At 37.8% G+C, this 14,470-nt stretch overlaps 1 protein-coding gene across 2 annotated transcripts in view; it reads left to right on the top strand.

The window, feature by feature from the left end:
* Nucleotides 1-9,463, top strand: part of kcnn3 (potassium intermediate/small conductance calcium-activated channel, subfamily N, member 3) — a 76,041-nt gene extending 66,578 nt beyond the window's left edge. For both annotated transcript variants that reach the window (XM_086078188.1, XM_086078189.1), the window contains 2 exons: nt 1,119-1,188; nt 3,272-9,463. In XM_086078188.1, coding sequence (XP_085934314.1) covers nt 1,119-1,188; nt 3,272-3,682 — 481 coding nt within the window. In that variant the 3' untranslated portion in view covers nt 3,683-9,463. The remainder of the gene's footprint in view (nt 1-1,118; nt 1,189-3,271) is intronic.
* The last annotated feature ends 5,007 nt before the right edge of the window (nt 9,464-14,470 follow it).

Consider the following 14,470-nt stretch of genomic DNA (forward strand, 5'->3'; position numbering starts at 1 on the left):
TTTTAAATGACTGGCCAAGCTTACAAAAACACTAAATATTGTGCTTTTTTTTTTTCCAATATGAGCTCTTTTTATTCTTTACGATATAATGCGTTTTAACACAGTATCGTGAGCACAAAGAATGCAGTACAAAGATTTTCTTAACGCAAACTATATAGCAATAACAGTAGATGTCTGTGGATAATAATTAATAATAATACAAACGTTTACAGTTATTTGGAACGAGGCATTTCAAATCAACTTGAAGCCACATGCTGCTTCACCAAGTCTGAGGACAAATACATTGTTATTGGACCCCATTTTGCAGCCTAGCATGGTAACTTTTCATATCGATTTGCATAATAGAATATGGAAAACTAACTGCAGAATTAATTGATTACTATGAAATAGCCATTTTTAGTTTCATTTATTTTACACCCTAACCTAGCGGTTAGCATGTTAGCCTCACAGTTCTACTCCCTTAACATGGCTTCTCCAGCTTAAAAATAATTTATCTTGGTCTACTTTTTTTTACATCACAAAAATCTAGCAGGGGTGTGTAGACTTTTTATATCCAATGTAAAACAGCATTTCTAATGATGGATTTCTTCCCAACCGCGACAATTTAGAAGTGCAGTGACATATAATCAGCCAGCACTTGATTATAAAAAACACCTGATTTCATTTTCGAAATGACAATCAGAACTTTCTAGTATTGCACTGTGTTCCCAGAACTCCACCACTCCTATTTATAATTGCCTGGCAAGCTTATATATAATAAGTAATTGTATTCCCCTTTGTTTATTTCCCCAAAGGCCTCATTATGCCCAAGGTCTCGTCATATTAAATGCAGCTTTTATTTATTCCTCCAGAGCTCTCAGTTCCGACAGAGCTAAAATATTTTGTCCCCTGATTTATAATGCCGCCGCAGAGGGAGAGCACACAATGTTCCTGAATGTTTGCACACTCGCGAATCCAGACGCAGCTAGCGGCAAAAGGTGAAGCAGGGCAAGGTGACCGTGCCAGTGTTGTTGTCACACGGCCCGCCGGGGATTAACTGACCACTGTGTACTCACTGAGATGCAACTTTGTACGGCTCTAGCTATTGTGTATGTGTGTGTGTGTGTGTGTGTGTGTAGATTACGCAGTGTGAAAATGGAGCAGAGGAAGCTCAGCGACCAGGCCAACACTCTGGTGGACCTTTCGAAGGTGAGTCGCGTACCACAAAGCCTCGGTTAATGAACTCATTTAAAACATTTCCTTCAGTGCAATTTGTGCCGTCGCCATGACGACCTGCCTGTTTGTCTCTCCTTGGCAACCGGAACGAGTGTTATGAAGCAGGGATGACTGAGTGGGAATGTGAGGAGAAAAGAGAGGAGTGTTTTTCTTTTTGATTCTGTGACCGTGTGGGTGTCTGAGTGAGCGTGTGATCTGACAAAAGTGCGTGCGTGCGTGTGCGTGTGGAGTCCTTCCTTTCATTCTCTGTGTTCTCACAATGTTCCAGAGACTTCCCTCAAGCCTCCTCTTTATTCCTGCATCCATTCCCTCTCGGACATTTTTGTTCTTACTCACTCCTCTCAGGCGGCCTATTTTAACGTCTGCTCCTTCAAAACCCCTTCCAGCGTCTCTCGTCGTTACATTCAAACACAACACAATATTGTCCTTTGCACGCTTAGTAACAAGATTAGACCTCCCCCAAGGCCCAACGACAATGGCAGAGAGTGGAAGGGTGGTCTCTATTAGCTTTGCAGCTAGTGAAATCCGTTGTATCGCGGCAGTGGTGTCTGAGGCGCTTCTTTCTCAAATGGCTATGTTTAACCAGTGTCGTAATATAAAATGCTTAATATTTGTAAGTGCTAGCTTAATGGTAACATTGCTAATAACTTAGCCACCGTGCTAATGCTAACATGTTAAACTCTTGTAATTTTTCTAATGCTCAAATTCTAGTTTCTTTCTACTCTAACTATTAGCTTAGCAATTAGGCAGTCATGCTAATACTAGCATTAAATGTTAATTGTCAATGCTAAGTACCATGTTGTCTGCAGATGTGAAGAACTGAAAACCCATGCTAGCCTATTTTAGCTTAGCTTCTGATTCTCACATGTGGGTTATTTTGTTTGGTAGGTTAAGTACCTTCTTATTAATGTATGTTCAGGAATTAAATGCAATGATGATCTAAATTTGTTTCATGTATCAATGGCATTATTCTTTCCATTCAAGGTTTTCAACCTGATTGTGACACCGCAATTCAAATAAACTATAAAGAACAAGAAAAGGTGCCATCGGAATTTATCACCGACATTCCCGCTGTCGTTGGCAGTTTTTGAGTTTAGGCAAAACTTCAAATAACTTCAAATTAACTTGAATTTTTCACGATAATAATGCGGCAAGTACTTAAGGGGAAGTCAACCCAAAAAAACAATTCCACCCGTTTTCATCTAAGGGGGGCGCGGCCATTTTGTGCCACCAGTTGCTCGGGGCTCAGGTAACGACCAATCATGGCACAGCTTGCAAACGTCACATGACTAAACTCAGAAAACAGGTTAGCCGTGATTGGTCAGGCTGTGTCAGCTTTATTCAGAATATTAATCAGAATACCGTATTTAGACGTTTACTATTGTAAAGAAAATTTTAGGGTTAACTTCCCATTTAAAGAGCACCTGGAAGTTTTTTTTTATTGCACTATGACACAGTGGACATCGACAACATCTGGTTACACACATAATAGGATGATCCCTGTTTCGTTTTGGTCTCATTGGAGAAAAGCAAAATACTGGTTGAAAACATCACAAGGCTTCTAAAGGGGAAGTAACGTCTTAATGACAGGGTGGACATCAGTTTCAGAGACACGTAAAATGTTCAATATGATCATAAAAATAGAATACAATATACATGATCCAATTGACTTGTTTTATTTATTATTGAGGACAATAAAACCATGTATAAAAAAATGATTTAATATAATTTAACCACTTATTAAACACATTGTAGTGAGCAGATGGTACATTTACTGGGTTATTTTTAAATCCATATTGTGTTATTCTTAAGCCAGCAGTTTTAAGGGTTTTAATAGACTGCTAAAATATGTATGCAAATGTTTGTCCGCTCCGTTTCATTATCCTGCTGCATTTTAATAAATGAGTGATTCTAATGAGGACGCCAAAGGCACTTTGTATTGACCCAACAAACGTTTGAAAATGCAGCATCCTCCCCTTCATGACGCCCTCTACTTGACAAAGTCAATAAATAAACATCACGAGTCACCCCCCCTGTCTCATCTCCGGCCCTTTAGATGCAGAGCGTCATGTACGAGCTCATGTCGGAGCTCAACGACCGCAGCGAGGACCTGGAGCGCCAGATGTTGTCCCTGGAGCAACGGGTGGAGCAGCTGACGGCCGGCTTCAACGCCCTGCCGGCGCACCTCTCGGCCACCCTCAGCGCCCAGCACGCCGCCCTGGTGCACCTCCTCCGGCAGAGAGACTTCAGGGATGGGAGGGACGCGGGAGGCGGGGGAGGGGGAGCCGTGGTGCCGCTTTCCCCCGCGGCTTCGCTAACCTCCACTCCGCCGACGGCCACGCCAGTATCAACTCCAGCTGTTCCTCCTCCCGCCGCCGCCCCCCCACTGGCCCCCTTAGAGCCCGCTTTGCCCGGCCCAGAGGGGAGCTCGGAAATGAGTCCGAACGGCAACACCTCCACCTGCTGAGAGAGCCCAAACGCAGGGAAAAGGCCCCAGCAGACGGAGAGTGGGCGCGCTGACAAATGAGCCTCTCAAATTGATGAAGATGGGACAACGGGGAGAAATAATAGGGAGCGCCGGCCTGAGTGATGACACTTTTTGAGGGGGGAGGGGGTGAGGGGCACGTTCCCTTTTAAGAGCGATAGGGCGAGAGGAATTTAGCAAGAACGGAGACTCTAAAAGGTGCGGGGGCAGAGGAAGGACGTCAAGAGGGTGAGAAATGGCGCTAGGAAGTATAAAAGGAGGAGGAGGAGAAATAACGAGGACTAATTATGTGAACTCTGAATGGAAAAAAAAAGAAGAAAAAGCCTTTATCTCTCTTTCTTTTTTTCTCTCTCTCTCTTTCGCTCTCTCCCGCTTTCCGTGCCCTTTCATCAGGAATTAATGACCATGACTTTTTATCCTTATGATGTATTTTCTATCAGAATGCTAATTGTGTGATAACGAGCATCCCTTTAACAGAAGGTTAGATCAATATGACCGGAATTGATTAAAAAGGAAAAAAAAAAAAGATAGTGGCATGCACCGCGCACGCACACACACACACGCACACACACACACTTTCACAATGCCCTTAAGATAACACTAGCGCCTCTACTGCCAGTAGTCAATGCACTGTCAATCTGCACACAGCACTGCCAAGCGATGTAAACATTTCTAACTTTTAGATTCCCAACGCAGAGTTGTGACACTAATAATGCACTGAATTACACTAACAACGCATGCGTGTGAGTTTGCTCAAAGCACATTTCTGCATTGACTTTAATTAAAAACCCAAGTCAGGCATCCTAGAGATTTGTTGTCATACTCTTATCAAATATGGATGACATACAGTTTGCGTATTCATGACATGCGGCGGATTATAAATGACAGCTATCATTTCATGCTTAAATGGCTTTGTACTTCATCATACAGCGTTCCAAAAGTTCTTTCTAAGCTCGCGGCACAATTTGATAGATTTCTATAAATATTTACAACACAGTTGAGACCCCAACTTCAAAAATACATCAACGGAAATTGTGCATAAACTACTGAGAGAAACAAAAAAGGAACAGATTTTATTAACCATAAACACACTCTTAAAAGTGCTGGGCAAAGTAGCCCAAATTGGGTGAAATAGGTAACCCAGTGCTGGGTTATTTATACCCTAACCCAACGTATTGGTTTGAGGAATTGACCCAGCAAATTGGGGTAAGAATTTGATCCAACATGGGGTAAAATCTACCCATACTGATGAGTTAACGCCACCAAGAAATTGGTTACTAGGTTAGTTAAAATGATACTAATTTGATTAGGGATGTTCAATACCCTTTTATCATACCGATACCAACACAAGTATTCACTCTTTGAGTACTCACGTATGGAGGACGAAAACTGCCAAAATGACTAAAAGTGAAAATAAAAACAATTTATATATACACAATTTTTTTTATTATTATATTTGACATAGTGTTTTTATTTATTGATTGATATTTAATTCTATTTACATATTTATATTATTTTGACATTTATTTTTAAATGTATTTTTATTTAAATCTTTTTTTTACTATCTCTCTCTCTCTCTCTCTCTATATATATATATATATATATATATATATATATATATATATTATATTTTATTATTATTTCCATTTATATATTTTTTTAATTAAATTGTTTTATTATCTTTTTTATATCCATTGTTATTTTCACTTTTAGTCATTAATTCATTTATGTAGTCATGTATTTATTTTTAATTTTGGCAGTGTTGGTCCTACATACTGAGATCAAGTACACATACCTCTTAGGCTTTTCATGCATAAAATTTTCATTTAACACAATCACCCAAAAAAAATGTGACGTACATGACGATTGGTCAATATTATAGCACCAACTACTGCCGAGAAAGACTACTCAACGTCAGATTTTTTTCCCCCCTTACATTTCAGTGGCTGGCATGGGCAGTTTCCACGCACACCCGATATCTTAAAATAAGACCAATATCGGCCCAATACTGATACATGCTATCGGTACTCACCCATCCCTAAATTTTAGCACCAACATTTTCTAAGAAGAAGCAACAATTGTCAGGGATTGCCACAGCAAGTCACTCACATGATATGTTGGGCACGTTTCACACCGGATGCCCTTCCTGAGGCAACCCACCCATTTCCCATGTCCCACCCTGACCGGGATTTCAACTCTACAGTAAGCTCAAAGTCAGTGATGTTACCCACTGAGCCATCCAGCCACCATCAATATTTATACTACATTCAATTTACTTCAAGTTCAGTGCACAAAAATGCTCTTCAGCCCAATTTGCTGGGTCAAAATCATGAACCCAACCTTGGGTAAAAGCAAACCCAATCTGTTCGAAATCTACAGCAAGCTAACAAGTGGGTCAGAAAAAAAACAACCCAGCGTTTTATTTAATGTGCCTGAATTAAAAAAAAAAAAAAAGAACCTGTTGATAAGAAATTGTTTGCCTGCTTGATGACCAATAAAATTGCTTCTTACATTTTACTCTGACAATCGGCGATGACACATTTTGAGGCAAACGCTGACGTTTAGCTTTGGAAACGAGCACTTGATGAACACTTTTCCCTGAATAACAACACTGTCGTGTTACAATACAATATAATAAAAGCCATGTTCCGTTCATGCATCTTAAGTTCACAAGTTTTGTCACCATAATTTAGTAGGAAGCTGTACATAAAGTTAAGTGCTTTGAATGGCCACTTGATATCACTGTATAGACCACAACACACGAGAAGGACTCAGCAGCAGGTCGTCCATTTTGACTTCAAGACATGATTAACCAATTCCACCTCAATTCCATAAACTGAATTCTTAACAATCAATCGATTGATTATGCCCACCACTCGTCAGTGCTGAATTTTATTTGATGGCAGACATGACACACTGAAAACAAACATTAATGATGAATGAATGAATGTTAGTTTTCCACTCCCTAAAGTGCATTATGCTTGTGTGCGAAATCCCACAAAATTCTTAAGAACACAGTACAATAAATGAATATAACAATGTCATCCATCCAGAGTGGTCTTACCGATTTGCTAAATAATGGATACATTTTTTCGTTTTCATTCTCTGAATGACTTAAAACTTGTTTCCAAAGTACAGTAGAAATAGAAAGTGAACACAACATGTGTCAAATTGAAATGGACATAAATCATCATCAAATTGTACAATAAGCACCTCAGCCTGACTTCTGCGATTCAGGCTTGTTTGATTGTCACGCTGAAAATTGGAAACCCACTTTAGTGCAGCCATGTTTGATTTACTATAGCTTCCATTGGACCTATTTGTTGCCTTACCTTATATAATTCTGCAGCTATTGTGACTAAAGACGAAGAGAGTCTCAAGTTTTTAATCATAAAAACTATTTCACTAACAATCTTAACAGGTGTGATCATCATGTTCTCTATGTACGGGGGATCCTCGGTTGACGACAGGCCCACCATACGTGTATGGCATGCGGTGAACTAATTAGAAGAAGAACTGTCACACCGCACAAGAAGGCACGCTTCATTCCCATCAAACTTATACTGCTTTTAATTTGATTGTTTTATATCTATGACCTACAAGACTAATGTCATTTTGGCTTCGCTATAATCCTTCACCTAATACCATGTTGCAATAGAAACCATTAATATCAATACTATTTATTTATTTATTTATTTTAATAATAAAAATAATAACGCAACTGTGCCAGATACATCATCTGGAGCAGTTCAGAATTATAGGGCTGTCAACATTAAAGTGTTAAATTCTTTAAATAGTTTAAAAATATATATATATACACAACTACTTTAACTCAGTTTTATTTACAGCACTATTACAAATATAGTTCAAGGCCCAGGGCAGTTACAATGACATACTGCAGAGGCTTGTATCTGATTGAATCAAATTAAATAAATAAATACATTTGTAACATTGACTTGCTGAGCAGTGCAGCCAAGTGAACACACAACCAAATGAAGAGAATAGGCTGTTCGGAATAACTTCATACAATTTCATTGGACAAATATTCAAATTTAAGGTTATAAATGTAGGTCGCTGCTTCTGATATTTAGGCCCGCCAAGATGTTTTTTTAATATTTTTTTTTTTATTAGTTTTTGTCCACGTAGCTTCTTTTTTTTTTTAATGCTTTCATTAACAAAAGTCAACACAACTTTACATTCTAGAACATACGAACATATCTGGCAAAGATACCTGACAAAATCTTTGTTCATTTTAAAGATGTGACAATACAAGAAAAAAATAAAATAAAATAAAATAAGACATTTCACAAGAAAACAGGTCAACCATTTTTGGATATTACACAAATGTCTTGCTAACCTTGGCTGCCCACAACTGATACAAATTCGGGTTACGTCACCGCTGTGGCAACGTAACTGTAAACCGAGGACCCCCCAATGTGATGCAGCCCCGTGCCAAATCATGAAGGGAACTACTGTACTGTCACTTCTCTCCACACACTCACACACACACAAAAAAAACTGTTATCATGAATGTATGCTTGGTCACACAAAACCTCGCCACGCACACGCACACCGTATACACACACTTCACCAACCAAAGTGCTCTCTCCTAAAAAGGACTCCAATAAGAAGGCAGGGAACGCCGCTGCCACCCAGGTCAAAACATAGCAGGAGGCATTTCGCGGACAATTTGACAATATTGTTCCGAGGGAATAACTGTGAAAATCCAGGCACGGACTTGTTAAGAGTGCTGAGCAGTGTTGGCTTGGGGCGCTCCTCGCCTCGTGTCGCGTCACGCCCGCTTTCAAAACAACCCAAGGTGGACTCTGATGAACACAAATAAACCTTATAAAGGATACATGGCCATGAAGGAAATACTCTTGAAAGAATTCCTTAATAACACACAGAAAGAGAGATGAAGGTCTACTGGAGGGTTTGTCATTGGAAAGAAGGAAAAAAAAAAGAAAAAAAGACAAGCCTACTTTCGGCATTACAGAGACAATATGGAAAAGTGTCTTATAGTGACACACTGTGGCCGGAAAACTGACTTGCATCAGCTCTGAATATAATTGTACAGTCTGCTGTTAATGAATGGACTAGCTTTGTATTGCTTAGTCTTTTCTACCATTCAACTGGGTCCTAGCTGATATCTAATATTCCGATAGTATTCTTCTCATTTGTCATGACAACTATATCTACTGTACATTAACGATGCGTTGCAGGAACGTCTGGGCTTGAAATTATTTTGTAATTTTATTTTATCAGAGAGAATTAATAAAGTATATATCTATAAGATGACAAAGTTCCCCCCCCCCCCCCCTCCCTGTTTCTGTGTGGCCTGGTTTACCTTGGGCCAATTTCATGACATACGAGGAAATATGTGCATCATTTTTAATTTATGGTATATGCGCTGCAGTATAGTCCAATTATGGTAAGATTTACTATAACAAGGAAAATGATTCCGTTTTCTGCGAGTTCTTTTTCTCAGAATTCTCTGCTCATCTCCAGCTATAATTGTCCTCTTTGTGTCTTCTATTTCTCTCTATAGGAACATTAGCTCATTTTGTGTCCCACTTCCACAAATGGAGAACAATTGTGCTTATGTTGTTGTTGTTGTTTTTTTCGTTTTGATACCCCTTGCAGTGATATTCCCATTGACGTTTCTCTTTATTTCCGGCGTTCAATTGTTTTCAGAAGAAACACCACGCTTGGATATGTTTTGTTCTGCTTCGATTAAAGGGAGACCACAGATTTTTCAACCTAGCTTCGCTTTTATGGTTTATGTTCAGAATGTATCTTTAATGGCCACTCTCGTCTTTTTGTGGATCTTTGGTGTCTTTAGTTTTGTCACGTTCAGACATTTCGAATTTGAATTTATCCAGAGGGCTATAAAGGACGATTAGGGCTACCTTTCTAAATAGAAAAAAAGAACAGTATGATGAAAACACTTGCATATAAACAAATTGTGTATTTGTTAAAACATTTGAGGTTGTGAAATGAAAAAAAAAACCAGATTTTTTTTATGTAACTTTTACATGAACAAGACCTATTCAATGCTTCTAGCAATAAGCTACTATAAATGATTTTATTATTTATTAGGTAACATTTAGGGAAGTTTTTTTTTCAGACCAATGCAAGTATATATAAGTACAAAAAAATTATTAGAAAATAAATTACAAAAATAAAAAAACGAGATAAAAAAAATACCTTTTAAAATAAATATAAATATATAAATAGAATTTAACATCAATCAATCAATAAAAACACTCTCTGACATTTATCTCTTTCAAGCTTTTTTCATATATTACCGGTACAATTAATTTTTACAATTATTTCAGACTTTATTGTCATAGTAGCAGTGGTAACGTTATATTTACTGCCCTACTCCTTGATAGAGTGCAGCAAGTTAACTTATGGCAGTCATGTTTTGCAAACACAGCAACATTAATGTGACCTTAAAAACAAAGTCTATAAAAATGTATCCTATCCATTATGGTGAATGTCTAGTCAGCGTTTAACAAACAGTTGTACACAGTAGGTAGTTAATATTTAATCTCTCTCTATACAATCCAATATTCCCACCATAACTTGCTGCACTCTGCCTGTGTGAAGTTATTAAACAGCAACACTGCGGGCTAAACTGACGTATTTGCACTAATATTTTCATTTAGGGTCATGTGTGAACTCATTTTTTCCCCCTTTTGATTCATTTCAAATTGATTTCTATGTTTTCGTAAAGGTGTCATAACAAGCTTTCAACTGGCAACAACATGGTGCCTCTTTTGTTGTAATGAGTCAAGGGAAAGTGGAGATGAGGTGCTGTATATTTTAGTTATATTCTATTCAAAATGTGAGGACAAAAATGTATTTCCCCTACAATCACTTGTTAATTAAAAAAAAGGGGGGGGGGATATTTGACCCTATGGAACGTAAAACTTACTACAGAACACAGCATATGTGGACTCATGGCACTGTTTTTCAATCTTTCTAATATGTATTATTTATTTGATACATCTGTGAATGGTTGTCTGCCTCAATGCCGTAAGAAAGAAAGAAAAAAGTCTACACACCCCTTGTTTAAATGCCAAAAAGGGCAGTAAAAGAAAATGATTGCTGCTCGAAAGACTGCAAAAAAAAACGTCTGTTAAAACTGCTGCTATGATGTCCATTCACTGAATTTGGAATGTAGGATGTTAATATTTAGCAGATCTAGAATATTGTATTTGATGATTATTTTTACATTGAATCTACTACCAAATCAAAGAATAGACTTTTTTTCCCAGAAAAAGTTAGAATCTACCTTTTTCCATTCTCTAGTAATCGGCAGTATAACGTATAGTTAACTTTTAAGAAATTCAGCCGCTTTGCTAAACATTTGGAGAAAATTTGTTTTTTGCGTATACAAACATAAAGAAAAACAGAGAGTTTTATGATCATATTTTTTTATTTCATGACACCTCTAAAATCAAAAAAGTGGTTTCCTTCAACGAAGCATTTAATTCAACAGTTAGGAAAATAATAATCTATTTACTCATATTTACCCCTCCCAATGAAAAAACGTATAAAACAACATAACTCGACCTTGGCACTAAATGTTTTGATTCTAAAGGACTTTTTCCGTCATTCTTGGTATTTAATGATTTAATGCGCAGTACCGGTTTGATACAACAAATGTGCTTAAATACTTTAGTAATGATGCTATTCATCTATGTGAAGATCATGTTATATGCTAAAAATGCTGAAATTTGAAGCGGAAATTCATTTGCCTTTATTTGACTGTTAGCCTAACCTATCAGAACAAAACCATTATGTATCATAAATTGGATATTGTTCATTGCAATACAAGTGAATTCATTGGTTGCATTCATTAAAAAATACAAGGGAAGAGGTCTTTGGGGGGAAAAAATAATTGTGTATTAAATCCCAATATTTTTCAGCCCAGTTAATGAAGGTTTTGGACTTAAAAAATAAAATACACTTTGCTTTTATTTTGATATTAGAATAACTTGGACACATTAGAGATTGTGTTTGACTTTGCAGTTTCCTCCTCAGTATGTGAAAATGATGAAAGGGACTCCAGGTGGAAGGTGGTCCTCAGTCACCGTGACACAAGGCTCCCCTCGGCGTCTTGATTTTGTCTACTCGAAGCTCTCAGTGATTTACGTTGAGTGTGTGCGGATGAGTACTCCTTTCATCATCGCGCTTCGACCTTCCCGCCCTTGCCTTTTCCCAAAATGTGCACTAATGCACAACGTCGCACTCCCTTGCAGAATTTAACATAAACACACTCGCGTACGTGTCGGCTGACGTGGTTGCTAGGGGAAACGGCAGAGCATTAGAACGAAGCGATAGCACTCATGTGCACGTTTGTGTTAGGACACTCGTTAGAAGCATTTGCATGTTGAGTGGTCGAGACTGGATAAAAAGGGATTTAAATGCGAGAGGTCGGACGCGAATTTAGTTTGTATTCCTTGAAAAATGCCTGCTGAAGGCAAAAAATAAAGATGTCTGAACATACAAGCCATAAACTGTGTTCAGGTTATTTGGCCCGCGCGGCTATATTTCCTGTAGAATTATGAGTTTCATTCCAGCTGCTGCTATACATCATTTTGTTATCAAAGGTTGGATTGCTTGTCAACTTGGGGTTTGCTCGGCACTCCATCTGCAAAGTTCATGCAAGGTGCTTTATCTACTCGTAAGTCGCTTCCCCCCGCATGTCGCCTTGTAAATCCGCCTCCACCGCTCCAGTGTCAATTAATCACTGTCGAGGACAAAAAAATAAATAAATGATACCGAGAATGGTGTGCTTTTTAAAATTCACATTTCTCAGCGAATGAATTCATGCCACAAATAATACAGGAATCTTGATCATGTAAATGTTTGGCGGGCCTGTTTTGAGGGGGCGGACCTGTCTCATGAAAATGAGCCAAACGGCAGAGTATGATTTTCATCGCCATGACGACTGGAGGCGGAGCTAAGAGGTTGTGATGAAGCAAATACTAAAAAGGGAGTGCAAACAGAAAAGTAAAGCGTTTATTATATTTTTGTATTATTAGCGTAAAAAAATAAAATGAAAAAATTAAATACAAATGCCAATCTTTACTTTGGTGTAATGTCTTAGAGCATGTTTTCCAGACTTTTCAAACTGTAGAAGCTTTTTTTGGACAATAGACATCCTTTTAATTTTTTAACAAAATTTTCAGGGAGCTCCCAAGGTTATCAGTATGTCTTAAAAAGTTAAATGGAAACGTAAACAAGTAGCTACCATAACTCTCTATAGTTTTCTACAGTACATATTTTTTTCCGATATTTAAAAATACCTGAAATCTTTAACTTTCATATTTCTTTGTTTTAATATAGAACAAAAACAAAAAGTTCAGAAGGTTCCCAGGGTCAGCAGCATCTATTATAAAGTTGACTGAAAATTTAAATAAATAGTTCCCAGAGAATAAGATGATTTTAGATTTACCTTTTATCGACCGTCAGATTTTTTTTTTTAAAGGCTTTTTACGACATTTGTCAAAATGCCCAATATCGGTGCCAGTTCTATCTCTAGAAAACTCGATTGAAAAAAATATATGTTCAAGTAGGGAAATATATTTATTTATTTTTTAAATGTATTTAATCAATAGAGAGGATGTTTTGTTTTTTTTCCTACCAGATTTGACTGTCCAGTCGTTATGTAAGCGCCCGCGTGAGGTGAGCTCTTTAATTGCGCAAACCATCTGTTTGTAGCTTGAAATTAGCACAGTTGTTGAGCGGAGGCACTTTGCTCACACTAGTGGGAAATACTTTGGTTACCATCAGTGCAGACGATTACAATATCCTCTCCATGGCAACGCCAACCTCCCACACTGACCCCCCCCCACCCCCACCCACCCCCACGTCCCCCTCTGGCTTGGTGCAGCGGGGACGTACCGGTGCTAGCATGAGCGGGAGCAGAGGTTTTTAATTGCCCCTTTTTTCAGACAGTTGAATCGGCATGAAGGCAGAAGACGATTGTTTTGTTTTGTTTAATGATCCCGCAGGAGAGTTGTGAGTCGTTTCCTCCCCTGACAGGACTCCTACTGCTGCCACTTTCACTGACACTACCTGGGAGTCCTCAGCACACCACACACTCACTGCCGAGCACCTTCCCACTGTGTTCCTTTCCCTCCGTCTGATGTTTGGTCTCTTTCCACATCTGAAGCTCTTTGCCGCGTCTTATTATGCATGAGACAAGACTCCCGTGCGTGTGTGTGTAGGTGTGCATGCGTGCAAGCATGCACTCGAAAATAAGCAATAAAAAGTTGCTGCTGCTTCTACTTCTTTTTATATCTATTTATCTCTCTCTCTCTCCATATATATATATATATATATATATATATATATATATATATATATATATATATATATATATATATATATATATATATATATATATATATATATATATATATATATATATATATATACTAGGTCCCAAAAACTATTTTATTTTAATATTTTTATTTTTAATATTTAAAAACTATTTAACAAAATATTGGGGGGGGCGAAATAGCAAAAAGGTGAACTATGGGTGCTGAACTGAGATTGTTGTTTTTATTATTATTTTTATCAAATTCATAGTTTGGGTTTGAAGTATAGCTTTTGTGACACCAGTCCTGGAATTATTATTTTTTGACTCGCATACAGTCCATTTCCATGAATTTGAATAGTGTGGAAAATGCATATATTATATAGAGATTCACTACACACACAATTAAATATTTTAGTTTTCATAATTTTGAT

This window comes from Leptonotus elevatus, chromosome 6, assembly GCF_054856555.1.
Source record: "Leptonotus elevatus isolate MCC_2025b chromosome 6, RoL_Lele_1.0, whole genome shotgun sequence".
Lineage (NCBI taxonomy): Eukaryota > Metazoa > Chordata > Actinopteri > Syngnathiformes > Syngnathidae > Leptonotus > Leptonotus elevatus.